Below are 26,263 nucleotides of genomic sequence, written 5' to 3' on the forward strand. Positions count from 1 at the left end.
TGGACTTGCAAAATATTGGTAGAGCGATCTTTGATCTGTGAGACTGTTTACAGGAAATGGCTCCCAGTTAAACAAGCCCAATACCAATTTCCTGCATTCAAATCTAAGAAGATTTGTTAGGCTGCCTTCAACTTAAACAGAGAAGAAATGGACACAGGTTCTTTATCAAGCCTGAAAGCTTAATGCTTGGCTTTGTCCCACCCCTTGGAATGATGTGCTTAAAATTCCATGCATTTGTATGTACAAGAGGGCCATCAAATCATAGCTTTCATTGTCGAATGTTGACATTCAGCTCAGATGACATAATTATTACACCAGATGACAAGCTTTGTTATAACTAATAAAACACTGTGTGTCCCATCATCAGGAATCAAAGAGTGTTAAATGAATGAGTCTTCAAGGCTAAGATAAATAAAGCAACTCAACTGAATAAGCTATTTTCCAAATTCTTATTTTATAAAATATGAATGTTTTGCCTCCTAGGACATAAAAGCACTGTGCTGGGAATAAAATAGATGTCTCTACTTTTATATGTGTGTGTGTGAATAGATAGATATATAGACAGATAGACAGATTTTTTACTGGAACAGTGAAAACCATTAAAAAGATGAGCTATTACAACAAATGCTAGTAGATCTAACATGACTCACTTTTCTTGGGGTTTAGCATTAATGAAGATTATTGCCCGACGGTCAGTAAGCTCTTGCTTGCTTAGCTCTTCCAAAGACAAAAATTTCCCTCCATGTTTTATCTACAAGAAAATTAGCATAAAATATAAGGTTTTCTGTTCAGTTAAAGAAGCAGAGTAAAAAATATATTTAAAAGATACTTAAACAGTAATTTAAAATTCCTAATCCTAAACCAAAGACTGTGTGAGAACTTATAAAGCTATTCAAAATATCTGAAATTATTTTCTTCTCAATTTGCATTTTCTTCATCAAGTTTTCTTAGAAAAGATTGTTTATAAATATTTTAGCTTGTAGTTATTTGTTTGAAGCATTCCAAACAGTTCCAGAATAAGGAAATGTTCCTGCCTCTGAAGGCTTTACAACATAGGATGGAATTTTCAAAAGCAACAAAGTGCTTTAGGAGCATTATTTCACTGATTGTCAGTAAGACTGGTATTTCTAATTTATAGGGGTATTTTGAAAAGTCCTTCTCAGATTTAAATTGAGCACAGCACTAATAAGTGATACTGGAGTCAGTCTTTATACACAAACACTTCTTTTGTGAGAGAAAGGGTCATGACCAAGGTAAAAATATGAACTCTTTGCCTCCTTATGTAAAAATTAACAAACAAAGTGTCCATAGGTCATACAATGTCAAGTTAGCATTAAGTATAGTGCAGGGAAAGAGACCTAAAGAAGAACTAAAGTTTGAGAAAGAATCTGGAAGGGTCTGAACAGCTCAGATAGGATTGGGAAGAACACAACTAGGGAATACCATGAAGATGATTTCATCCATTAAGAAAGATAATCAAAAGAGATCTGTATAACAGCTGTGAAATTTCAGGACAAGAAAACAAAGTATTTTCTGTAGCCAGAATTTGGCTGTTGCTACAGTTCTTTTTCTAAATTAAGAGGAAAATGTCACTCTTTCTAAATAATTTGTTTAGAATAGCTTACCTGACCACAATCATAGAATCCGTTAGTAATGATATTACTTGATGATAAATATCCCATCCGGCTGTACTTTTGGGAAAGGTTGTTATCAAGTAGCTTTTCCAGAGCAGCTTCACTAAACTCACTTTTACGCTTTGTTGACAGATTAATTTCTTCTAGGATGTCTAAAGCACTGATAAATAAAATACAAAGGCTAATTAGTCATTAAATACTAATTAAATGTTATTATACAGCTCAGAGTTAGTTTTCAGCATTACCAAGGCCAAGATGGATTCATTTCCAAGTGCTGATCTTGTGCCCTCTGGGCCAGCAAGGAGTGGCTGTGCCACACAGAATTCCTTCTCTGGGGAAGGAAAACACCGTGCAGTGCTCAAAAGCAAAAGCAATTCCTTTAGGTAGTTAAATGCTACCTAAAGAAATGCAGACAAGATGCCACAACTTTTTACCTAGAAGGATGTTATAGAGCACCATAGAGAACTTGGGAGAAAAAACATGTAAAAGGAGTAATTATCAGAGCTGACCATATGATACAGTCCAGGCAGCCTCTCTCCCTCTCTCTCTCTTTTCAGCTGCAAGGCAATTTGCAGATTCAGTTGTGCATTATGCAATGTGTGAATCCTTCTGGTCTAGCACTGTTCCTGTGTTTGGGGGAACACAGCTGGCAGATATTTGCTAAACATGAACAAGCATGGAAACACAAGGAGTTGTATCAACACCACCAGAATGGCAGGATTTTTGCAACGTGGACATAAAAACAAAGTAACATGGGGACAAGGGAGGATAGAAATTAATTTCCTAAGCTTTTTCTAGTGCTGAAACCCACAAAGTGACAACTTTTGACCTGAAAAACTTAGGAAAACATCACTAAGAAAATAAAGGAAACTGAATCAGGAAAACATTACATACTGCAGTTCTAAGACTGTTCAGCAATGAAAAAAAAAAACACCAGGAAGAAAGGATTATATATTCTCATGTGTATCTTAAGAGTACATATTCAAATATCTTTGTGTGACTATGCACACATGCAGATATTCTTCATGTCCCAAGGAATCAATTTTATATATACACAATATATATGTATTTCTGTGTGCTACACAGGGAGCCTCAGCTGTTGACATCTACCATGTAGATTTCTGAAGGGACGAATTCAGATGAATTCCAGAGAACAAGTTTTACAGGCAAGGCAAATGACATCCTTTTCTTACAGAAGAGAGAAGTGGGAGAAAATAGTGGAAGAGCAGTTCAGGCTGTATATCTACAGCATATTGCAGATAATCAGCAAGTAACACAGGGAACAATTTTAAAGGGGAAAATGAATAAAGAAAAGCATGTAAAAAAAGCATGTACAGCAGGGTCTAAATCAAATGGCATTACAGGCACAATTACCTTCATATGGAAGAAAGATAAGGCAAAACCAGACAAATAAAACAGCTACATAAAAAATTCTGTGAAGAGTTGAAAAGCAAAAAAAGAATGCCAGGAATCAAATAGAAATGGAAACACTGACATTTCCAACAAAATGAAAAAGTAAGGAACAAACCTTAAAGAAGAACAGGCAAAGTGAGACACAACTATTCAGGGACTGAAACAAAAAAAAATGTTTCACATGCTACAAGTAAGAGAGAAAAATGTAGGTCTATTACTCAATGTGGGAAGAAAACTCATAACAGATGGCACAGAAAAGACTGAAGTGTCTGATGCCTTTTTTGTTTGAACTGATGCTTCAGTTTTCATAGCAAGGTTTCAAGCAGATGCCTGGCAGTAATATTAACAAGGAGGTAGAAACAATAGTCTTAAAATGTCTAGGATAAGTTTGAGGAGAAAAGGTTAGCAGGCCCTGAGGACACTTACCTCAAACACTCTGTGAATTTGCAAAAGCAACACTGGAACTATTTATAATTGTATTGGAAAATTCTAGGCTAGATGGCTGGAGAGTGGAGAAGGGCAAAGATACTATCTAGTTTTGAAAAAACTATGAAAAAGGAAATCAAAATAGAGATGATTCAGCCAAATTTCAGCATCCAAAGAACACCACATCAAATTATCAAACTATCGGTAGGCAAGCAACAAGAGATGAGAAATGACCATTACATATTTGTCAAGAATCAATCATGAAAAGTCAATCTAATCCTTGCTGCAACAGGGCAATTGACTTAACATATAGGCAGAAGAAGTAGATGTGAGATATGAGCTGATTTAAGACATGTTTTGACTTTTTTAAGTCTTTTCACTTATTCATACTTGGATACTCATGAGCAGGTTAGGGAAATATGATCTATGTGAAAATAACATGAAGTAGTGCCTGACTAGATGAAAAACTATGCTTAATGTATTACTGTCAATAATGTGCTGTCAAACTTGAAGGACACATAAACTGGAGTCCTGCTTGGATACTGTCACAAAAGGGATTAAATAAGAACAGTGCCATATGCAGGCTAGAGAAAATAATTACTGAGCTTTATTTGATGGTGGTATATCCTCACCTGAAGTACCTCATCCAGGCTGGGAGATGGTACTTCAAAATGGCATAAAAAATTAGAGAAATTCAGAGATGTGTGATGAAATGATACAAACAAAACTTGTCTAACATTTTTACTTTGTCATGAAAAAGAAACAAGCAGGACATGAAAAATGAGAAAATTCAGTGAGTTAAATTCCTATAAAAAGTGGTTATTCAATCTCACTGGAAACAGGACAACATGATTGGTTTTAAGGGATATTTAAAAATGAGAAACCCCTTCTAAGTGTAAGGATATTCCAGTATTGCAACAGGTTACCTCAGAAAGCTGTGAAACTCCCGCAGGATCAGTATTTATCCAAATTTACCCAAGCCAAAATATGTCAGTGTACCTTAATCAGCCTTACAGCCTGGATAATATCACCTTTGAGGTCCCCTCCTGATCTGAATTTCTGAGAGTCTCTGAAATTCCCTCATAGATGGATTTAAAGTATCTGTGCAGTCACCAGAGAAGTGCCCAGCAGAGGGAGCAGGGCAATTACAAAAATTTTAATTTAACAGTAACTAAAGAGTCGCCTTGCCTGAGAAGTCCCGTGTCATAATTCTTATAACCTAAACCAGCTTTCGTAATTCAGATATTAATAGATGGACCTGGGAGTTCCTAAGAAAGAATAAAACAGAGCCACTTTTCCATGACACTTCAGCATACCTGCAGTTAACCAGAGCTTCTAAATCAAATCTAGCCTGTGTGTAGTGAGTACAATTTACTGTATATTAAACTTAGTCTGAAACCTTTATTTCACTTTCAAATGTATGAGGCACTGTAGTCCTTAATATTGACTGATACAAGCTATCTTCAATATAAAGCCTAATTCAGTCACAGAAACAATAAATGTTTTATAATTCTAGACAGTACTCCCAACAGGCTTATATTTTGTCCGAAGATTCTGTTCCTTAAAATCAATACCATTTCATCTGTAACAACCATGGTGCAAAAGTAGTTTCAGCTTATCAGAAAACTTTGTTACTCTGTTATAAATATGCAAAGATTGACTTAAATTGAGATCTCTCAAGAAAAAATTTCTTTGGACTTTTGATACCATTTGTACTCACCCTAGCCTGCACAGTTCAACAGCAGTTAGCTCATCACTTCCACAGACCATAACAGCCCAACAGGCATTTCTTCTGACTTCTTCATTCTTAGAATGCAGCAATTCAACGAGTGGTTCCAGCCCACCTACATTTCTTAACTATTAAAAAAGCGAAAACATTTCCACTTACATATTTCACCTATCCCAGCAAGAATAGCCTGTGAAATTCACCTCCCAAAACATTCAAGCTTTGTATAAAAGCTACACTGGGCTGAATAAAGGTCATTTATGGGAATTCTGTGTTTCTGTGAAGCCTGCATAGGCTGGAGCTTTAAGAGTGGTACAAGGCAGACATCCCTTCTGGCTCTGCCCTGCTTTTCAGTTATTAGGCTGCAGTGTGGAACCCAAAGAGACTATGCAACCCAAGACTGCCACAGAGAGTTACACAGCGTTTTCTGTGTTCTGGTGCCTCCTAGCAACTAATTTACATCACAATACATTTGAATTTGTATTGTAGGTATGACAATCTTATTAACATCCTATTCTCTTGTGTGCTACAGTATCTTTCCTATACATGCTGGAGGAAATATTGCTCATTTGGATTTTTGAAGAGAAAGACATTTTAAGGACACTGAAAGAGGTAGATTAATTATCTATGCCCCTTATTCATGTCCTAATTAATAGCCTTGACCCATGAGAAAAGCCCAGCTTATGATTTATGAATGCACATAGCATCATTCTTATTTATGAGAAGAAAATACTATGACCAATTCATAAACAGCAAAGAGTTCAACTTGCTGGATGTCACTGATGAAAGGATTAATTATATTTTGAGTTTTGTCTGAAATACATTTACTCCATGCACATCCAGTATCTCATTAATCAAGGTCAGACATTGCTGTTCAGGCCTTGAAAATGGGCAACAGAACACTGAGGGAGAGTAAAGAGGACTGAACTTCCCATCTTCAAAGTTCAGCTGAAAGAAACCTTGATGTTTAATGCTTCTAAATATACAGATCGAGATATAGCCCTGGTTAAAGCTCATTGAAGTCACTGAAAATCTGAAAAACAGTAATTTGGTGCAAGCATACAGAGTAGTGAAAATTCAAGTTGAAGAAAACCCTTTCCAAAATCTAAAAAACTGAGCTATATTTAGCAGAACAAATATCAAAAAAATACGTAACTACATAGAAAGCTCAGGACTTCTAGGTCAAACACAACAGATTCTGATTAATTCAGAATCTGGTTAATATAACTCCCACCTCAGATCTAGAAACATCATCAATAAACACAACCTCAAAGAGTAGTTTTACCTCAGTTCGTGCATCAGCATCACAACCAAAGGCAGCCACAGCAAATGCTGCTTTGCTCTGCACTTGGCTGTTGGTTGAGCGCAGTGGCCGCACAAGGGCACTCATGATGCCATGGCTCTGGATACTGACACGGGATGGCTCTTGCAGGGACAGATTTGTTAGCACTGCAATGGCATTGGAAATGGCTCCATCTCTCTGGGCATTCAAGGTGTTCATTAATGGCACAATTCCTTCAGCCTCAGCTACAACACTAGCAAAATGAAAAAGGGGAAAAATATTTGTTATTTTAGGACCATTTTTTCTTCTTAGTATGCTGTTTTTACCAACTAAACTAGTATTACAATTCAAGATTTACATATATACATATGTGGTCATCTGTACATATAATTGTGTGTGTGCGTGATTTCTATGTGACTCACAGTGAGAAGTTCAAGAGGCACAATCTCAGCAGACAAATCAAGTCACAAACTTCTGGATTCTTTAACTTACAAGGACATGGATTCTTTCTGAGGTATTTAACAAGTAAATTAAATTCTGCATCTTTTCAAAGGTGCAGAATTTCAGTATCTTTAGTTCCAGGCAAATGCTTCTGCAGCCTCTTACCACCTCTCCCCATAAACATTCTAGAACTACTAATGAGGATTATAGTGAACAGAGTATCCAGATCAACTAGTGCATTAACAGCAGATGCAGTTTACATATTTCCTCTGTTACCAGATGATATTGCATCCATGGCTGAAGGGTGCTGCCCCTCAGCAGTGCTGGAACAAATGCTCCTGTGGACAAGTCCTAAGATAGACGTGCAAAATAATCTATTATTTTATTGTTATTTCAATATATGTTAATGTTATTTCAAATAATATTGGGGAAGATGGTTGGGATTTTTTTCTAAGGAGAATCTCATAGATCTAAGTTAGAGAACAGTCAAGGGAAAAAAAACAGCTGAAGAAGCATTATTAATGAAATAGCAACTTTGAGCATGAGACAGCAGAAGGTGTAAGGAGCTGTACTACTAGAGGATATATAATTTTACTTAAGGCTAATCTCTTTGTTAAACAAAAGTTGGCAATATTATTAGAATTGAGAATGCACAGATGGCAAGTTGAATTTTCACTGCAACTTCTTTTTATACCCTCTATTAATACATTTTGTCTACATCAAAACCATTAAAAAATCTTCAAATAAAGAGTTTACACTTTTTATAAGTTCTGCTGAATTTCTGTGAACATAGTAATAAAAGACATCTGTATGTGTAAATCCTTTACTGTAACAGTACCGTACCAAAATTTGACTAATATTTGGATAACTTTCACAGTTACAATATAAACCAAGCTTAGAAGTATCACATATAAAAGAAACCGCTATACTACCAAAGACTGCTGGCATTGATATCAAACAAAAAAACCCATGAGGAATGCTGATAGTCACACTTCTATGCAAACAGGACAGAAAGTAGAATACATGCCAACCTGTGCCACTAATAATAATTATTACAATAATCCCAATACATGGGCAATGTGATGTAGGTCTTACTGTGAACTCATCTTAGTGCAAGTATCTCCACATGGTCAGAGAGGGGGATACAGATGCTCCTGAGCATACCTGAAATGAACAACCAGAGCCTAATGGGATTTGTTACTCTCATCTCTGCCTCAGGTGCAAGACAGTGGCAGCTCACAAGCAGTGCTGGAGCATGAATGTAACAATTCATGCAGACAACAGTTACTTGTTTAGAAAATCAGGGGAAAAGTAGCAATCCAGGGACGGAAGGTGCAGCATTAAAATACAGGGTCAGTTTGGTGTTGCCTAATTAACCCTCCTGGAGCACCAGTAGCTTTAATGCAAGCACTTTGGTCTCCATTCAGAAGTAAATCCCATGTTTTCAGATGTCCCACACTGCACCCCTCTGTCTTCATTCAAGTAGCTGGATTTCCCTTTGTGTGTCCTCCCCTTTCCTACTTGACCAGATCAAGAAGAGCTGAAAATGTTTTATTTGCTGGGTGGCTTTATCCCTGTGTTTGTTTTGTTTTTTTTTTTTTTACTTAGGTAAGGCCACGATACTTATTTGGTTAATACTGTCTTATCTTGCCCAAGAAAATTTTATCCAAATTTTCAGCTTCAGGACTGTTGTAGCTCTATCCAGGCTGCTGTATGTGAAGAAATTCTGGACATGCTGATTGCACATGTAAGAATGAGCTGTACACCACATGTATTACAGGCTTGCTGGAAAACATCACATTAACAGCATGTGTAACAATGCCATGAGGTACCTGCTGGCACAGCTTGGGTGAGACCCACACTACACACACAGTGAGGTGTGTCCATGAGCTATCAGACTTACTGCATCATGCAGTGCATACACACTCACTTTACCCAGGAAGGAAAAAAAAAAAAAAAAAAAAACCAAAAGCAAAATCAAGCAGTTTCTTCTTTACGATGGATACACAGAAATTCCAGGATTTATGGGACAGATTCACTACTCATAAAATGCAGCACTGCATCTCACAGGTGTAGTATATCCAATAATTCTGCAGTAAGTACAGGACTTACTATTCCTATAGTACACCCAAGAATTCACATATTCTCCCACTGGAGCTCTTAGTAAACATATAGGCCCTAACAGACTGGCTACAGAATGATACACAGCACTGAATGACGTAGCACACAACATAAGCAGATTTACAATAATTTCCATAAAACCAGCAAGTAAACAAGCACTTAACAAAAGAGCAAGGTGACAGCTCCTCATGAGCTCAGAGCTGACCTCAGCAAGGTACAGAGCACAGCCAATTTTCTCAAGTGCCACTCAACTTCAAACAGGTTGAGAACCACTGATTTAGAAGATCATACATATTTATTTCTATCCTGTGTTCTACTTCTGCTCAGACTCGTTTTGAATGCCAGTTTCATGCACATAGTTGAATCAAGTAGCACATCTGAGCACAAGGCAAAAAGAATTTGTTCCAAGTGACAATGGCTGGTAACAAGAGTTGAAGGTAAGCAATACCTTTGAGAATAAGTTCTTAAGAGGGCGTGAACATCTGAGGCCAGTGCTGTGTCCTGGTAACAGAGATGCACACAGAAGAAGAAGAATGGGGAATCCATAGTTCAACTCACTCCTACTCCACAGGCCTCTGGAGAACACAGGAATAGCACTGTCATCCTGGGCCACAGAACCTGACCTCAGAAGGGAGCTGAGAGGATGAACATGGTTAAGTTTAAGGTGCTGAAATACCACAACACTAAGTATGAAGGTCCTTGTTCCCTTTTATCTCGGGCAGAGACATGCACTGTGTAAATTTTTTATTATGAGGCAACAAAAGTCAGAGAATGCTTTTACCAGCTCTGTCTTTGCTTAATGCAGATCAGCACTAGACTCTCCCTGCCTCCAGAAGACTCTGCTTCAGACACATCCTACTGAGACTGCAATTTATCAGTGCTTCCACTACAGAACTATATCTTCAAGGAAGAAGTGAGCCTTGGTTTAGCTGAAAAGAAGTATACACTTTTTGATGTGGAAAAGGAGTAAATTAAATAAATTCACAAGTTTTTTCCTCTGTGTTTTGTATATATTCAATGTACATACTTTCCTAAACAAAGAGAAAAGGGGTTAGGAAAAAGGAAAGACAACAAGTGAAGAAAAAAAAAAGGATGTCACATCTGCCACATCACCATTTTTTTCCTCAAAAGTGGAAGCAGCCTATTCTGAACAACAAACAGGAAGAAACAAAAAGACAAAACAGGTGTAGGAATTGCAGAGTTTAAATTAAAGTTAAAACACTTGAAATGTTATGAATTATAAGCACATATTATGATCCTTAAAATGCCTAACCTAACAGGGTTAGGCATTTACCTTTATCAAGGTATATACAGTTCAGGTACCCTAAGGACCCTAAGCATGCTCTTTATTGAAACAGTAAAGTTCTGATTACAATTGGATTCAAATTACTGTATTTAAGAATAGCTATTTTTTTTTTCAGCCGTCATTGGGATTAAAAGTTTATATAATAAATATTTAATTTATTAATTTTAAATATACATTGTAATGTTAAGACATTTTCTTGAAAATTTTCTAAGAGATAATACAAGACTCAAAGAATAAATGCTGAGAGACTGAGGAAAACCAAACATTTTCTTTACTGCTTTTACTGCAAAAATAAATTAAAACTTGACAACAAAATCATTACCAAAAACTTCACAATACAAACTTTTTTTTTTAACAGACATTTTGGAGATGTGTATGGATGTCACTGAAGTGAGTATTTTGTTGCTTTAGTTGTCTGGGGTGCAGGAGGAAAGCTCAGATATTGGGAGTTGTGAAAACAATCAGCAGTAAAAATTTGATTAAAATCCTGTGGGGTTTTTATACTTCATTTTGCTTTTAGTACTATAAGCACTCTGCAGTAAGAACCACCTCTTTGTTGGCATCACAGGACAGTAAAAGCTCTGCTCTGTGACCAAACCTTCTAGCCTTGGCAAGAAAAATAACAGATTATTTACTTAGAGCATCAGGAATGGTCCAGCTAGCTTTTCTTCCTGAAGAGAAAATCTAGCCTAAGGGAGAAAGCAACTAAGAGTGTTCAAAGAGCTTTCAGAAAACACTGAGATTGCCCCTCAAGCCCCCAACCTAAACAACCTCTGGGGGAGGGGGGAGAGAGGAGAAGAGCTGTACAGCTTGACACCACTGTTTACTCAGGATTGTACTAAATTTACACTAGTGAGATTGACACTTCATAAAAATGGTAAAGTATGTTTGGTTTTGTTTCTTCTACCATGACTGAACATAAACTGGTTTATAATCAATTATATTTTTATTCACTTCTATGCTGTTTACTCCCCCCCTTCCTGACTGAGGATTTGACACAATTTCTGCTCAGAAAAAAAATTCAAATTTTTCCTCTTCACTGGACTTCATTTTTTTCAAATGTGTTTGCAACTGCATGTTTAATTTCTGTGCAAAATTACTGTGATTGTGTGTGAGGTGCTTAGCTAGCCATTTATGCCTGTGCATAGCTGATTTTCATACATAATTGCATGTAAATTATGCATAAGAATTATGCATCTAATTACACACATTTTTTAAAATCAACTCTATCTGTGTTAAATCGTATGACTTCTTTTTCACACAAGGCATTTTTGATCCAGCTCTCTTATGCAATTTCTGTCTGAGAAAGAATATCATAACCAGAAGTTTGAAAAAGCGTCAAGAAATAGCTTCCTTTTTTATTCCTTAAATGTATTCATATTCTTCATTAGCCTTGTCATGCCATCAGAATAATCACATCCAATAAATGTCTTCTGCACTTATCAAAAATTTCACTTTGTGATTTAATTATTTTCAAAAGCAATTGAATGTTGTAAATAGTCACTCGTATTTTATTTAAAGACTAATATTACTTCCGTTTTCTTCACTAGTCAAGGGAGATTAATGTCAGTATGTTTATTCTGAATAAGGGAATCTAGCACAAGAGACTCTGATCTACAATCTGGGGGCCCTTTGTGCTTCAATAAAAATATTGATAATATCAACAAACCATATTAATTTTTTATTTCAGGAACTGAAGCCTCTATTCCTATTTTCTAATGACAAGTATCTTGTTAAAACTGTAATAAACCCAAAACTTAATAAACCTCACAGTCTGGATGCAATAAAATCTTAAACTGTCTGGGTTAGCAGAGACTGTAATACCTGACTCTCATTTAGCAATTCACAGAGATCTTTTAATGTCTCTCATTGAACTCATCTGGCAAAGTTACAGAGATCTCAGTTCTAAAACTGTAGTATACCTAATTTAAAATATTACATGAGAATTGGTAATGAACTATCTGTTCCTGATGCCTGAGACTTTCTGTTATAATAATATTTGCAACCTTTCTAAAGAATTTCTGGTATTTCCACTATTATGTGGAAGGCTTAAAATTCAACAATAGAAACCCCTTTTGCTCCTGAAATATCCTGTGGTTCTTCTTCTTTGGAAGCACCAGCTGAGGAAGGATAACAGAGCTGTGCCAAGTCAGTCTCTAAACACAGTACTTTGGATTGTGAACTTCAGCTTTCTCTTCTGGATAACTCTTTTCTGGACAACTGGGAATATATCTCAAACAGCAGCTGTCTGTTTTGCCTTGCTACAAGCTCAAGCTCTTATGATGATTTAGGGTGCAGAAATTTATGCTTTTAGCTTTGTCTCTTTAAATTACATCTCTAAGAAAATACACATAAATGACTGTATTATGATAAAATTACTAAGGTTGCATGTCAAAATGTTAAAGTTACTTGTGAAACCCTATTTTTACCAGATGACAGTCCAAGTGACCAACATGCCATAGTCAGTGCACAGGTTAAATTCACAGCAGGGCAGAATTAAGCTTGCATGGTCAGTCATAACCCTGAAATTTCCTCACAGAAAAATTTCCTTAGTTCAGATAAACAACTTCACACTTTAAATAAACAAATAAACAACTTCACTTACTTAAAGTTAAAATATATACTTAAATAATTTGATTTAGAAATTTACTACAAAGAAAATGTGCATGCAAAAGCACCAATACATTTGTCTGAAATATTTACTTATACGTAGAATAACCCTTGCCACTTTTAATTAATAAAAGGCATATTTTATCTCAGTGCATATCACTGAATGACATTGCAAGGATACACACTCAAGAGTAATCACAGTACTTGTGCCACTATGCAAAAGGAAGTTTTCTCTCCCAGGCTTAGGAGTTTCCATCCAGGAAGAAAAAGTTTTCACCTGATCCCATAGAAATCCATCATGGGAAGTTACAGGTGACAACAAACATGCTCTAAGTGAAATGCCAGCTGTCCACAGCTAAGATAAACAGTGATCATACTGCAAGGCTTTGAAAGTAGGGTTGTACAAACAGGTCAAAAGATTCTGCAGTATCTACAAGGAGTAAAATTTCTATGTAGTTATCATCATCCCAGGTCACAAGTGTTCTGTGTTCTGTCTGAAACTATTTTGGACCTACTTAGGTTTCCATGCACTTTAAGATGTGGTGACATGAGATCTGTGTTAGATAGAGATAAATGTTCTATATTGGTCTTTGTCTTGAATATAACCCCAAAGTTAAAGAACAACAACCAAGGGAAAAAAAAAAAAAACAAACACCACCACCACCAAAACAAAACAAAAATAAAACCAAACCAAACCAAACCAAAAAAACCCACACCCAAACCCTAGGAGAATGCATGACAATTTTTTTTTTTTTTTTTTTTGTGAAAGAAGAAGTCTACTGGAAAGAAAACAGTTAAGAGTGTCTGAGCCTACAGAAGGACTTTCCCATGCAGCCACACCTTCCCAATCTAAGAGAAAAATACAACAGCTGGCTGTATTAAAGGTTTTTGACTGCCAGCAGGGCACAGACCCATGGGTTGTGTATCAGTCATCTGATGTGATGTTAAAGTCTTAATGGGAACCCATTTCTGAATGACAACCCAGGCACAGGACTTAACTCAGCTTTTCTGCCAAGGGAAAAATTTGTCATAAAATATTTTGCAGTTTTCAATGGAAGTCAAGATGTAACTTGCAGGGAAAAGCTTGTGAGCTCTTAGGTAGTGGATAATGACTTAGTTGTATTTTTGTTTTTTTTTAAATACAGTTCCTCCCACAATATGGATATAGAGTAAGAGAAAGGAAAAAGAGGAACCTGTTCTTGGCCTGAGATAACTGTATTTTACAGAGTGTAGACGTGGATGCTAATGTAAAAAAGTAACTGCATAACCCAAAAAACTCAAAAACATCCTTTTACCTTGCAGCACATCAGCTCAAAAGTACAATTCCGTCACTAGGGGTCAGTATTAAAACATATTACAGCTACACAATACAGTCAGCATTCTATTGTTGATTTCCTCCTTCAGAAAAACGAACTTATGTCATAAAGAACTAAAACCACAAAAAAAGACAAAACCTACAGTGGATTGTCACCTTTTTATGCTATTAAATTTGTGTTCCTGTTCTCATAAATTAATACATATATTCATACAAATGTATTATCTTACATAATATCGACGCTTTAATATTTATGTGAATTAGGTTCTATCTACAGTCTTGAAAGAGAAAAGCTATTACTAAGTTTCCCATTTTCTAATAGAGAAGATTACTACCTAGTGACATTACTACCTAATGGTAGTAATCCCAACTTCCTAATAATAACAATATTTGAAATGTAAAAAAACCTGGATGTTCTTCAAATTTATTCCTTGACAGCCATACTCATAAACAATTAAAAAATAGATTGTGTACTGAAAATCTCAGTTGAAAAAGGTGAGACACTCTCACCACAGGTGAAACAGATTGAGGATGTATTTTGAGTCATTAGATCAGTGTATGAATTTCAGTTTGGAATAATAGATATAACATCCACTAAAGTCAAGAGAACAACTCACTTTCTCCTCACTGGGCACTGTCCATAACCAATGAGTTCCCAACCTCTCCTCCTATCCCAAACTGCTCTCAAATCTTTACAATCTTGATACATTTGAGAAAGCATGTATTCAGATGCTGCACTAATGCATAGAACTGCCTATATGGATATAACCTTTGTGAATTCAAATAGGTTCTCTGATTCCTGTGAATTTAAGAATTAGAAAATTAAATAACATCAAGCTTGCTGACTTTGTAAATTTTGGGATGATACTTTATTATCTTGAATCCAGAAATAAAACAGAATTTTGTCACATGACACTTATTATAAACCCCAGGAGAAATATCCTGTCATAAGTCTGTCATGTACCACAACTTTCTGCAGTCCTTGGTACAAATGAAGAAAAACCATCCTCTTCCTTCTTCCCCCAGACCAAATTCTAAGCGAATGCTATAAATTTTGATGTTAAAATATACAATTTAGGACAAATATTATTGAGGCTAAAAATTAGTTTTCATGTCCAGCATGAAGTTCTAAATAATTTCAGAGCATATGTTTTCCTTTAGTGGCAAATCCATTAGGTGCCCAGAATTCAGACATTGCCAGATTTTTGAAGGCAGCTATTAGAAATGGCATTTGTGCTATGACAATACTGAAGGAAAGAACTGGTCAAATTCATGTCTGACTAACTGGTATACGTGAGAGCTTATTTCTATGTGCTACTTCTCTTATCGTATTTATATTTAACATGATTATCTAATCCTAAATACATGAAAAGTGAAAATAATTGATTATACTTTAAATGAGAAAAAATAGGCAGAGGCTGAGGTAAGCCATTTGTTCCAGGATTAGATGTGTGGCACAGAATCACTTATTTTCCTGCCCAACAGATGACGCTGCTGTTTCTTTGTTCGTGTGCAATTGTTCCATTCGTGCATCACATCCGTTGCTGGAGTGACTGCACCCACACTGCCCGGTGCCTGGACACAGCAAAACCAGAGAGCTTCAGGGATTCTTTAAATGGCATTCTGCTGCCCAAATATCTGTTTTCAATAAAGCAAATTATTGCTCTGGATTAAAAAAATGTGATAGATAAGACGGATGCAAATAACCAGCTGAACATAATTCTCTTTTTTTCCAGAAGCAGACCACAGAAACAAATTCTGATATGTATTATCAAGGATGACCTCAGAGCTACGCACACATAGTAACATAACACGTTAGAATAAGCACATGAGATATTAAGCTGCAATGTACTTTGCAATTTTATTTTTACTGAGCCTAATTATTAACAAGAATTTATCATCAATATTGATCAGATTAGAACTGCCTTTATGGTAAAATTCTTACAAAAGCATATTCTGAGATGTCAGTCTATAAACTAAGGAGGCATTTGACCACCATATTTTTTCCTATGCGCTATTGTGCTATTGGGACACAACATCAGCTCTGCAGCAAAAACTTAAACGCTGAAATATTTTAGAAGTTATTTATATTAACTGCTATGTGTTCTGGTGGAGATCCTGTTGAAAATCCATGTTCTCCAGCAAACCTGAATACTCAAACCACTTATATGGGATTCATGTCCTCTTCTACTCTAGATTTTTTGTTAAAATACTACAGGAAGCAGAGTAATTCATTAATTTATTAATTTTTGCCAAATTGTGGTTGCTTGATGACTTGTGTCAAATGACAAGCTGGTCTCTGTCCCGTTCATCGTGAACAGGTGTTCTAATTACCAAACCTCCACCATATTTGACACCGTTATTAGCTGTCTCAGTTGAGGAACAAAGGATTGATTGGGTAGGGGTATAGAACTAGCCTTTCATTGCTGTGGGGAAGCACCTAAAGGTCAAGGTTAATATACATTAGTGGGGGGTAGTATTGCCCACTGCCTATGCTGCTCTTGTGCTATTAATCAGTGAAACACTTTATGAGCTACCTATGTTGGGAGTTTTAATTACACTATTGCTTTGAGTTTTTTTCTGTACTATATGAAAAGGTGGAAGTACTTTTTGATATTCCTAACAAGAACAACAAATCTCCAGCAAAAATAGTAACATCTTGTATTCATTTTATATCCTCAAATATATACCGTACCAAACAAAAGAACAAGGTACACATCCTTCAATCAAGGTAACATAGAAAAATGCTTATGACATGAAATACAGCAGAACACATGCATATGAGTTCAACAAGGCTGAATATTTGACTGGCCAGTAAAAAGTGAAAGCACTTACAGCAAATTGTCTTCCCTATCACTGGACCCATTTTGTTCTTGCCACATAAGGTCCACCTGCTGCTACTACCGTTCTGATTTTATATTCTTGGAGGGTTTATAACAAGAATCTAATACATAACTGATAAAAGGGCACTAGTCTCATCAGTTTCATTTGAGATCAGAATATTGTCAACATAATCACACAGCAAAGTCACATTATTATAAAAGTGCATCAGCATCTTCATTATTTATACACTTATTTTCAGTGGTCTACAGGACATACAAATGAAACATTCTAGTATGAAATATGATTATGGTAACTCAATATGGAATGAATTTTCTCCAAACTATTTTTTTTTCCTATTATGTGAATGTAAAATAAATATGGGTCTGATAGTCAGTCAGTGAGCTGGAACTATACCAATTTGTATCAGCTAAGGGTTCAACACTATATATTCATTTATAGATCCTAGTCACACTCAGACCCTTCTGTGACTTATTAATGGTTTTGATTTAGAAATGAAGCTTTGAAGTAATTATATAGTCACATGGAATTCATCCAATATACATATTTAATGTAAATTATTGCTTCCTGATTTTCACAGAAGACCTCTGATTAGATTATCTGGTGCTTCCATATTGTACTTGAAGCTGGATTGCGAGGAGAGAGAAGTATATGTAAGCCACCTTTGCAATTTCCTGACTCTGCCCAGCAAGAAACAAATACGGACTTCATTATAATTGCAGAGGAACAGAGACAGCTATTTCCCTGCCTGAGGTCTCAGAGAATTGTTCCAGCAGTTGAGCTAAACAATGTCCTGACTATCTCCTTAGCAAAAGAAATGGAATGAGTTGGCAAAAGCTGCTATACCAACTCAAAACTCTCCAGAGATGCCCTTTTCACAATATGAAACCTCAAAGGGCTGCACTACGAAAACCAGCTGTAGTGGAGCTGAAAGTTTGACCTCTGGACTCCAGCACTGTGCTCGTTTTATGTGTGTGTGACTCCCACTGACACCAACTGAAGAGTCCAGCACATGAGGAGAACAGAATATCAGACAAAAAAAAAATGTACTATGTGAATCTGAGAACAGAGTATTATTCTCTTGTGTCAAATTATTGCTCCATCTGGTAACATTAAGTGAATACAAGTGACTATTAGAGCTGAATGAATAAATTGAAACAATTTGTTTTGTGAGTTATTTTACTTTTTCACTTCAAAGAATGCCCGTGACTCTATTACAACTTCTTTAAGTATATTCCAGAAAACTTTGAAGGTTTTTTGGTTTTTTTTTTTTTTGGTTTGTAAGTTACATGTGATTGCTCATATACATCACACTGTTCTGTTACTTTTTCCTGAAGAGGACTTCTAATAGAGTTGGGATAAAAGAACAATTATTTTGGAACATATAGTGAGCTAATCATTGCTACCTTTGTTAGTAATTTTGGATTCTGAAGGTACACTTCTTTTCTTTCAGAGAATGCACTATAAGCCTTCTCTATTACTTGGGAAATAATTAAAAAAGGAAGAGCAAAACAATGCCAATGTTCAGAAGATCAATCTCCCTCAAAGAATGGATTTAGATCAGTCAAAAAGGTTGTATGAATCATCAAGTTTTAAAATGTATCAATGATTTTGGATTATAAAAAAAGAGCTCCACATCAAATGCTTTAGATTATAAGGCATATTTTGCTCATATGTTCTCTTCAAAACATGATTTACAACTCTGCTTCCATTACATCTGCTTCATACCTTTCCTTGATGACGCTAATGTTAGTAGAGACAGCACAACTCTTGTAACACTGATGAGAACCTAGCTATTCCAGGTGACTCATAAGCACCAAAAAGTGCCTTATAGTCAAATTCAAACAGACCTGCCTTGTAGGATAAGAACAAGATGAGGCATCCTTTAAAAATCAAAATATTATCACTTCAGATTAGAGTTTAAAATAATAATTTAATTATTGCAGACTCACCTTGCATTTCTAGGACTGGCTGTTGTCAAATTAGTTAATGCTGTCACTACAGCTTCTTTTACCTCTTCATTATCACTGCTTAGCAACTGTATTAGCTGAGGAATCCCTTTGAAAGAAATAATTACATATATGAACATTTAAATAAACCATGGCAGTCTGCAAAACTGTAATATTCTCCTTATAAACAGAAAAAACCCCACAAATTCACATTTCATCCTTTCCCACCTTACTTACCCTGGAGTCCAAGGACACATTTACTGTCCATATTCTCACACATGGCAGAAATGGCTTGGGAAGCAGCAATTTTAACTTCATCACTGTTAGTTTCCAAAAGGCTTAGGAGAAATTTCTCAACCTCTTCCCAATGTAAGATTTTTCGTATTTCAGCTTTAAATGAGAAATAACAATAGCATTAATCTGCATTTGTTTTCCAAATCAGTGAAAGGACATTAATTTGATTTCATTTAGTTGTTGGAAATATTTTGGTAACAGAGGCACCAGCCACTAAGAAATATGCACAAAAGACCTGAGCCAAATCCCCTCATAAAATATCCTGAGTTGGAAGGGATACGCAAGGATCATCCAAAATCCAGCTCCTGGATTAGGTTTCACCGAACTCTGAACCAAGCCCAAATAATGACAAACACAGTATAAACATACACAGCCCAACAGAATGCAAAGTTTGTTCTCTGCAAGACTTTAAAACCACAGAATGCATACAGGCTTGATGGAAACAGCTTTTCCAATGCAAGAGATCATACTTATTCGGGATTGTGCTGAACTTCAGTTTATGCTAACAAAGTCCAAATGCATAAAACTGAAGAACATACCAGTGAAGGTACAACTGAACTTGGTGAAATACCACTCAATGTATTAAAATAGCCAAAAAAAGGCAAGGAGCATTACAAAAAAAAAATTTCCGCCCACTTTGCAGAGAATTTGAATTTTGTAGTTTAGCACAGTGTTCACTGCTGACCTACACTGCACTGACCAGCAGCAGCTGCGGAAGGAGAGATGCTCCTTCCTCTGAACAAGTAACAACACACAGCACCCACAAAATATCTACAGACATCTGTATGTAGATACCAATAACTGATGAGCTCAGAAATGCAGGTGTTTCTTAGAAAGATCCCTGAAAGAAACTTTCTCATGCAGAAAGGCGCTGGAGAGCACGGAAGCTCTACAGTGAGAGTCAATAAACATTTAACCATATGCATAATTTAAACCAGAGTAATTGCATGCTGGAAATTATATCTACATAGCAGAATTTGGAATGTATTAAAGAATTTCAGGAACTGAGAAGTCAGTAGGACTTCAAAATATTTAGAAATTTTACCACTGCATGCTACCATTCTGAGGGATCAGTCCCTTGTTTGGATTGTTGTCCCCCCAAAAAAAAATTTTAAAGGGAAAAAAATATTGTAAGTATTCTTTTAGATAAATCTGATTCTGGAGTGAATAAAAGTAAACAAATACATGTCTGCAAAGTCAATGAAAAGCAAGTTTGACTGAAAATGTAATTAGAGTAGAAATGACTCAAAGCATAGAGATGAGATGGGTGCAGTCAATTTCTCCTCTTCAGCTCAGTTTTAAACTTTTTTAGAATCCTCAGATACGCAAATGAATCTCAAAACAAAGATGCAACAAATAAAACAGAGAGGATTTTAAGTGTCAGCAGAACTTTGGCCACAACCTTGATGCCTATCAGCCAGCTCTCAAGAGAAGGCCTCAGTTGGGATGAGAGACTGTTTTGACAAGTTGTCAAGTATGTCGCTGGCCTATTACTTGCCAAGGTAGTCCATAATCCCTAATAATGATCTCTAGAGGTTCTTCATGCCTCATTAATTTGTTTATTGTACAGCAAGTTACTTAGTTGTTTACAGATTTTCTTAAAAATAATTCTTGCTTTTAAAAGCAGCTATGACGATGGGTAAGCATTTATTTTAAAGATAATTTATTCCTATACTAAATAATAATAAGAATAAATAATTTGAATGAGCGAAAATAGTAATTTAAAATACTTTAAACAGAAAAAAAAATTATAATAATGTAGAAAAACATATTGAAATTGAATGTATATATATGTATGTATGTATATTTATGTAGCTAGATCAATGAAAATTATTAATATTTCAATATCCAGGTGCCAATTCTATTTAAGGGATGAACATTTTCTGCTGATCCTCTCTCTTTCTGTATGAGTTGTTTGCGTTGTGTCCTTTACTACAGACTAGAATGCACAACTGAAAAGCATAGTTTATGCTGAAGTACTTCGTATGTCAGTGCCAACACCAATTATACAGTGATTCATTTCTTGAACCCTAATTAATTGTAATTTGATTTAACATGAAGGAAAATCAAGCACACACAACTAAAAGAGTTTGGAGTATCAACCGTTCTGTCCAGATTTTAATGGATTGACCCCATGGTGAGACAATCTTTATTTTTCAATATATTTTCCTACTTCCCCCTCTTACCCCAAAATCATGATCTGAGTTCTACTGATTACTTTTTAGGTCACTGTCATCACCTTATGGAATTATTTATACCAATTTCAAATGAAAAAAGTTAATGTTAAATAGTATCATAACCTCCCACTGATCTTGGGCTGAGAAAAAAAAAAGATCTGTATTATGAAATGCATTTGTTAATCAGGCTACAGAGCATGTTTAGTGTGCTTCCCTTTGAGCATGAGATGAATTGAGATACACAGAAAGAATGTGGAGAGCTTCAAACCAGAAGTTTGGCAGAGTAAGCGTGATCATCACTTTCTCCATATACACTCCACAGTGTTTTGTTGTTGCTGGTGTGTCTGGCATTGTCAGGAGAAAATCAGGCTCTCCTTAATCAACAGTCCAGATAATCCACTCACAGACATTCCATAATTTATAGCATTACATTACAATTTAGCATTCTGAAATGACTGCATTATTTGGCAGGCAAGGCAGGAATCACAGTACAATTCACCACTGTAATTCTGAGCACACAAAACAAAATAATCAATAAATTAATATATGAAATTCAAAATTATGTTACAGAACAAAAAAAAAATTAGGACAAAGGCATAATGATTATGCATAGAAATATGATCCATTTTAATGTACTTAAACCAAGCAGCATCCTAAAGATGCTATTTAAAGTTGAATATCATGTTTATACCATGTAATTTATTCTGATACTGAGAATAACTCTTAAGGGATAAATATATCTTATAACAACAACACCCAGTTACAAGAGTCCCTTTCCAAGGGGTTGGAAGGGGCATAAAACTGCTTGCTATGATCACATCTATCAGGGGAAAAAAACAATCCAAAACCAAATTCCATCTGTCAACAACAATAATTTCAAAAACGGATACTGTTGTATACTCAGCTGCCAGGATTAAAAAACAGCTAGATACATGTTCTGTCATGGCAAAAGTACATTTTTCATTCCAATGAAAAGCAGTATTTTTTTACCCAAGTAAATAGGAAATGGTGGTAAATTGCAACCATGATTATCAAACCTGAAGAATGTGGGTATAGCTATAGCAAATTTAATGAAAAAGTCACTATAGAACTAAGAGCTGTCTTGTATTATACTGGATTCACATCAAGGCAAATACTAGTATAGTATACTTTAGTGTGGCATTTTGGATAGGCTGTTTAGTATGCTTACAATCAGAATCCAATCAAAAAACAAAAACTGAATATATTTCCATTTTCTTTTTGCACTTGGGCTGTTTCTTATACTGGCCTTTTCTTTTCACTGCAAGGCTGACTTTAGACCAGTATCTTTAGGTAGCTGCAAAATTTTCAGTGCTTTTGGGGACTACATTGAGCAGCAAGTTTTCTGGACTGTGGTGTTTTCCACTGCACCAGGACAAGAAGTTTCCTATTGTCAACTGGGTGTCACCAAAATCCTACAGCTTGAAAGCAAATATTTTAAATCTCCTTTTGATGTATTTTCCCAGCTTGCTCCATCCATACTAGCTGTCATAGGCTGAAGAAGAGAGCAAACCTTTATAATGAAACCTCATTGACTCCATTTGTAAAGAAGCATGACAAGAAGATGCATCTTCACTGACGGTAACATCCCATGATATAAGATCATAGGCAGTACTGTAATATATTATGTGTGGTTCTTGCAACCGCGCTTTAAAAATGTGCTCAGACATGCTTCTACTAACAGCTGCTAAAATATTAGGCCACAAAAACTGAAAAAAAAGTGTGAAAGAGGAAAAGAAGGCTATGCTTATTTGAAAATAAATATGATAAAGGAGGAAGATGCAGTAGAAAGCAGTGGGAGCAAATATAAATCTGCTTAGCATACAACTTACAAGCCTGTCACAGGACTATAAAAATGATACTGACAGTCCTAAGTAGCGTAATAAAATAACAACACAGGAAAATACACAAAGAAAATACTGACATAAGAAGGTCCCTTCCTGCCTTTGATACCTGAACATTAATGAAAACAATTTTCAGTGACTTGCCAAGCTTCCAATAGATAATGACAAAAGCAAAGAAAAACCCACAGAATACTTGGACAGTCTTTCTGTGTATCATTTTCAATCCAAATAATTACAAATATTCAGGATATCAAACTAAGCAAGGTGAGAAAAGAATCAGAAAGATAGCATGGGGGGAGATGAAAGGAGGTCTGAAATATGGCAGAAAGGAGAGATTATTTTATCCATGTATTAAATTAAATGACCTATTTTTAAAATACACATTAATCCACAATTCAACCACAAGGTGCCAGAATTATGAATGAAATATTTAAATTCTACTGTCATAAATATCCCTTCACAGAAGTAAAATCTATAGTTAGAAGTATGTCATTAGTTACATTGCATTTTATTATACAACACTACTTTGGCACATGTTGCAACTCAGTAGCCAATGTATGGAAGGAATTTCAAATGTAGTTTGATTAAAAGAGCATCCTTGTGGGCATAAATGATGAGCATGTTCTGCCTAATTCAGAATTCCTCAGTGAATTAAAGAAAAGTATATAAAAAAGAACTATAGGATGAATAATTATAAAAAGATTACAATGAAACTATTTAACTCCCCTGGGAATATTAATCTGCAAGCCATTTGAAAGGTTTCCTTTCATGCCTCTGTTAAAGGAATTTGTATTTGAAATTGCCTGACATTTAGAAGAGCAGTTGAATGCAAAAGGAAGTCAGCTTGCAATGAAGTCTTAACAGATAGAGGCAGAAACAGTGCCAGCAAAGGTGGCTTAAGATGGCAGTCAGCTGGCATCACTAAACAAAAGACAAGGATCATATTTTCAGAGCTCCATTTCCCTTTGAGGACAGCATTTTACAAGAATATACTAAAATAAAATAATAAAGATAATTTGAAAAGAAATTGAGGCAAAACCATAATATTTCCAAATATATACATATACATATATACATATATATAAATAAAAAATCTCCTAGCATCGAATTGCTGCTCTGATTGGCAAGACTCATCACTGTAATTAATTCTTGCCAGTGCTTTCCTCAACACAAGTACTACCCTCAACCAGAGAAGATTCTGGATAAAAATTTACTTCATAAACAATTTCATATCCATGGATTCTTGAAAAAGTCACATACAGTCATAAGCTGCCTTGGTAATTGCCTTTGCTGCATTCTTCTGAATATCAGGAACAGTAGAGACTTCTAAAAATGAAATTAGTTTTTTAAGGCCTCCTGTCAGCTGAATCTGTTGCAGAGTATGCACATCTTCAAGGCAATTTCCCAACACAGCAAGAGTTTCGATATGTAGATTGCTGAGTTCCTAATAAATTTTTTAAAAAACAAACAAACAAACAAACAAAAACAAACAAAAAACCAAACAACCTTGAAATCAGGACTAAAATATCTTAGGCTTTTAAGTTCGTAGGATAATTGTTGCAACTTTCTTTTGGACATTCTATCCATACTGCAAAATACATATTTACAAATTCATATTTTCATATAATTTATTTGATGATGACTTAGGATTCAACATGATTTATTAAAAATAGTAAAACCCCCAGAAGTTTTTAATTTACATCAAAGCAGGCTAGACAGGTACTCAGAATGAGCCTGTGATCTTAATACTTAAAAAACTTCACTAATATCTCTATGCATTATATTTTCCATTGTGACACCTGAACTCCAGAAGCACTGAGTCTCATAATAACATAACATGATAGGATATTGTGTCTAAAGCCATTATATAAAGTAAACTCAATTCAAAAATTGAATAATAAACACTTTGGGAAATGTCTTTGCTTCTTTTCTTAGTAAGCTAGATATGCTAGCTTATCCTATTTCTACCAAAGATCCCTCCAAGTAAGTAACTCTTTGTTCTTATATCTCTCTTCCATAAAATAAGTATTATTTCTCATTAGTCATACAAACATCAGCACCAAGAACAAAAAAACTTTTAGGGCAAGTAAACCATACATTGTTTTCCAGTATATTCAGAAGGCAATCTAATCCCTTATTTTCTCCCAGTAATATCCTGGTTTCTCTGTCTTTGCTAATTACTTCCAAGGTTTGAAGGGCCAATGACTGAATGACCGGATATTCAGATTCCAGTAGTCCCAGCAAGGGTGGAATTACATTCAGTTCACGAACTGCAGCACGGTTTTGAAAATCCTGCAGTAAAATATTCCAACAAAGAATGTTAGTGATAGAGAATATAACAATACATCAATTTCTCACTTTGCAAAAAAACCCCACCAAAAATCTGTTTTCAGACATTAAAAAATGAGTCAATACTGCAGAGCTTCCAGTTCTTTCAGCCGTCTTCTTTCTTTTAAGCTAAGAATCAAACTGAATATAATCAAGCTCCAAGAACCTGAAATTCTAGGGGTTTTCATGATTGAAGTACACATCACAAAATCTAGTCCTGTCTAAAAAAAGCCTATTCATTCTTGATTTTGCCATGTTTGCCTCAACATAAATGTTTTTTTAGAAAGTTTTAAAATTTAGTTTCACAATTTTTATTTACCTCAGTGGGAGGAAAGCAGTTTTTTGCACTCTGCTGCTGTTGCCTGGTTATATCTTCTTTTGTTTTAGTAATTATAAAATGACAATTTAAAATTTCAACTTTAAACAGTGAATGTGCAGCTTAATAAAAAGACAGTAGTTGATTAAATTAAAAAAGAAAATAAATAAATAAATTACAATTTCCTTTTAAATAGCTTATTGCACATGTGCAGCATGCAAT

General features: G+C 35.4%; 1 protein-coding gene and 1 long non-coding RNA gene across 8 annotated transcripts in view; one reads left to right on the top strand and one right to left on the bottom strand.

Annotated features, from left to right (window-relative positions):
• Window positions 1–26,263, bottom strand: part of ARMC3 (armadillo repeat containing 3) — a 63,115-nt gene that overhangs the window by 12,754 nt on the left and 24,098 nt on the right. For 5 of the 6 annotated variants that reach the window (XM_053964928.1, XM_053964917.1, XM_053964914.1 and 2 more), the window contains 8 exons: window positions 25,495–25,689; window positions 24,658–24,841; window positions 19,302–19,454; window positions 19,068–19,173; window positions 6,485–6,734; window positions 5,194–5,330; window positions 1,626–1,794; window positions 651–751 (listed from right to left, as the gene is read on the bottom strand). In XM_053964928.1, coding sequence (XP_053820903.1) covers window positions 651–751; window positions 1,626–1,794; window positions 5,194–5,330; window positions 6,485–6,734; window positions 19,068–19,173; window positions 19,302–19,454; window positions 24,658–24,841; window positions 25,495–25,689 — 1,295 coding nt within the window. The remainder of the gene's footprint in view (window positions 1–650; window positions 752–1,625; window positions 1,795–5,193; window positions 5,331–6,484; window positions 6,735–19,067; window positions 19,174–19,301; window positions 19,455–24,657; window positions 24,842–25,494; window positions 25,690–26,263) is intronic. The other variant, XM_053964921.1, reaches the window with a different exon arrangement.
• Window positions 5,723–10,000, top strand: LOC128800061 (uncharacterized). Of its 2 annotated transcripts, none has more exons than XR_008434906.1 (5): window positions 5,723–5,811; window positions 6,906–6,995; window positions 9,371–9,480; window positions 9,615–9,738; window positions 9,849–10,000. It is a non-coding gene; the product is annotated as an uncharacterized LOC128800061 (long non-coding RNA). The 2 variants fall into 2 exon arrangements; XR_008434905.1 differs by having other exon boundaries at window positions 9,615–9,707.

Source organism: Vidua chalybeata, chromosome 1 (genome assembly GCF_026979565.1).
Source record: "Vidua chalybeata isolate OUT-0048 chromosome 1, bVidCha1 merged haplotype, whole genome shotgun sequence".
NCBI lineage: Eukaryota > Metazoa > Chordata > Aves > Passeriformes > Viduidae > Vidua > Vidua chalybeata.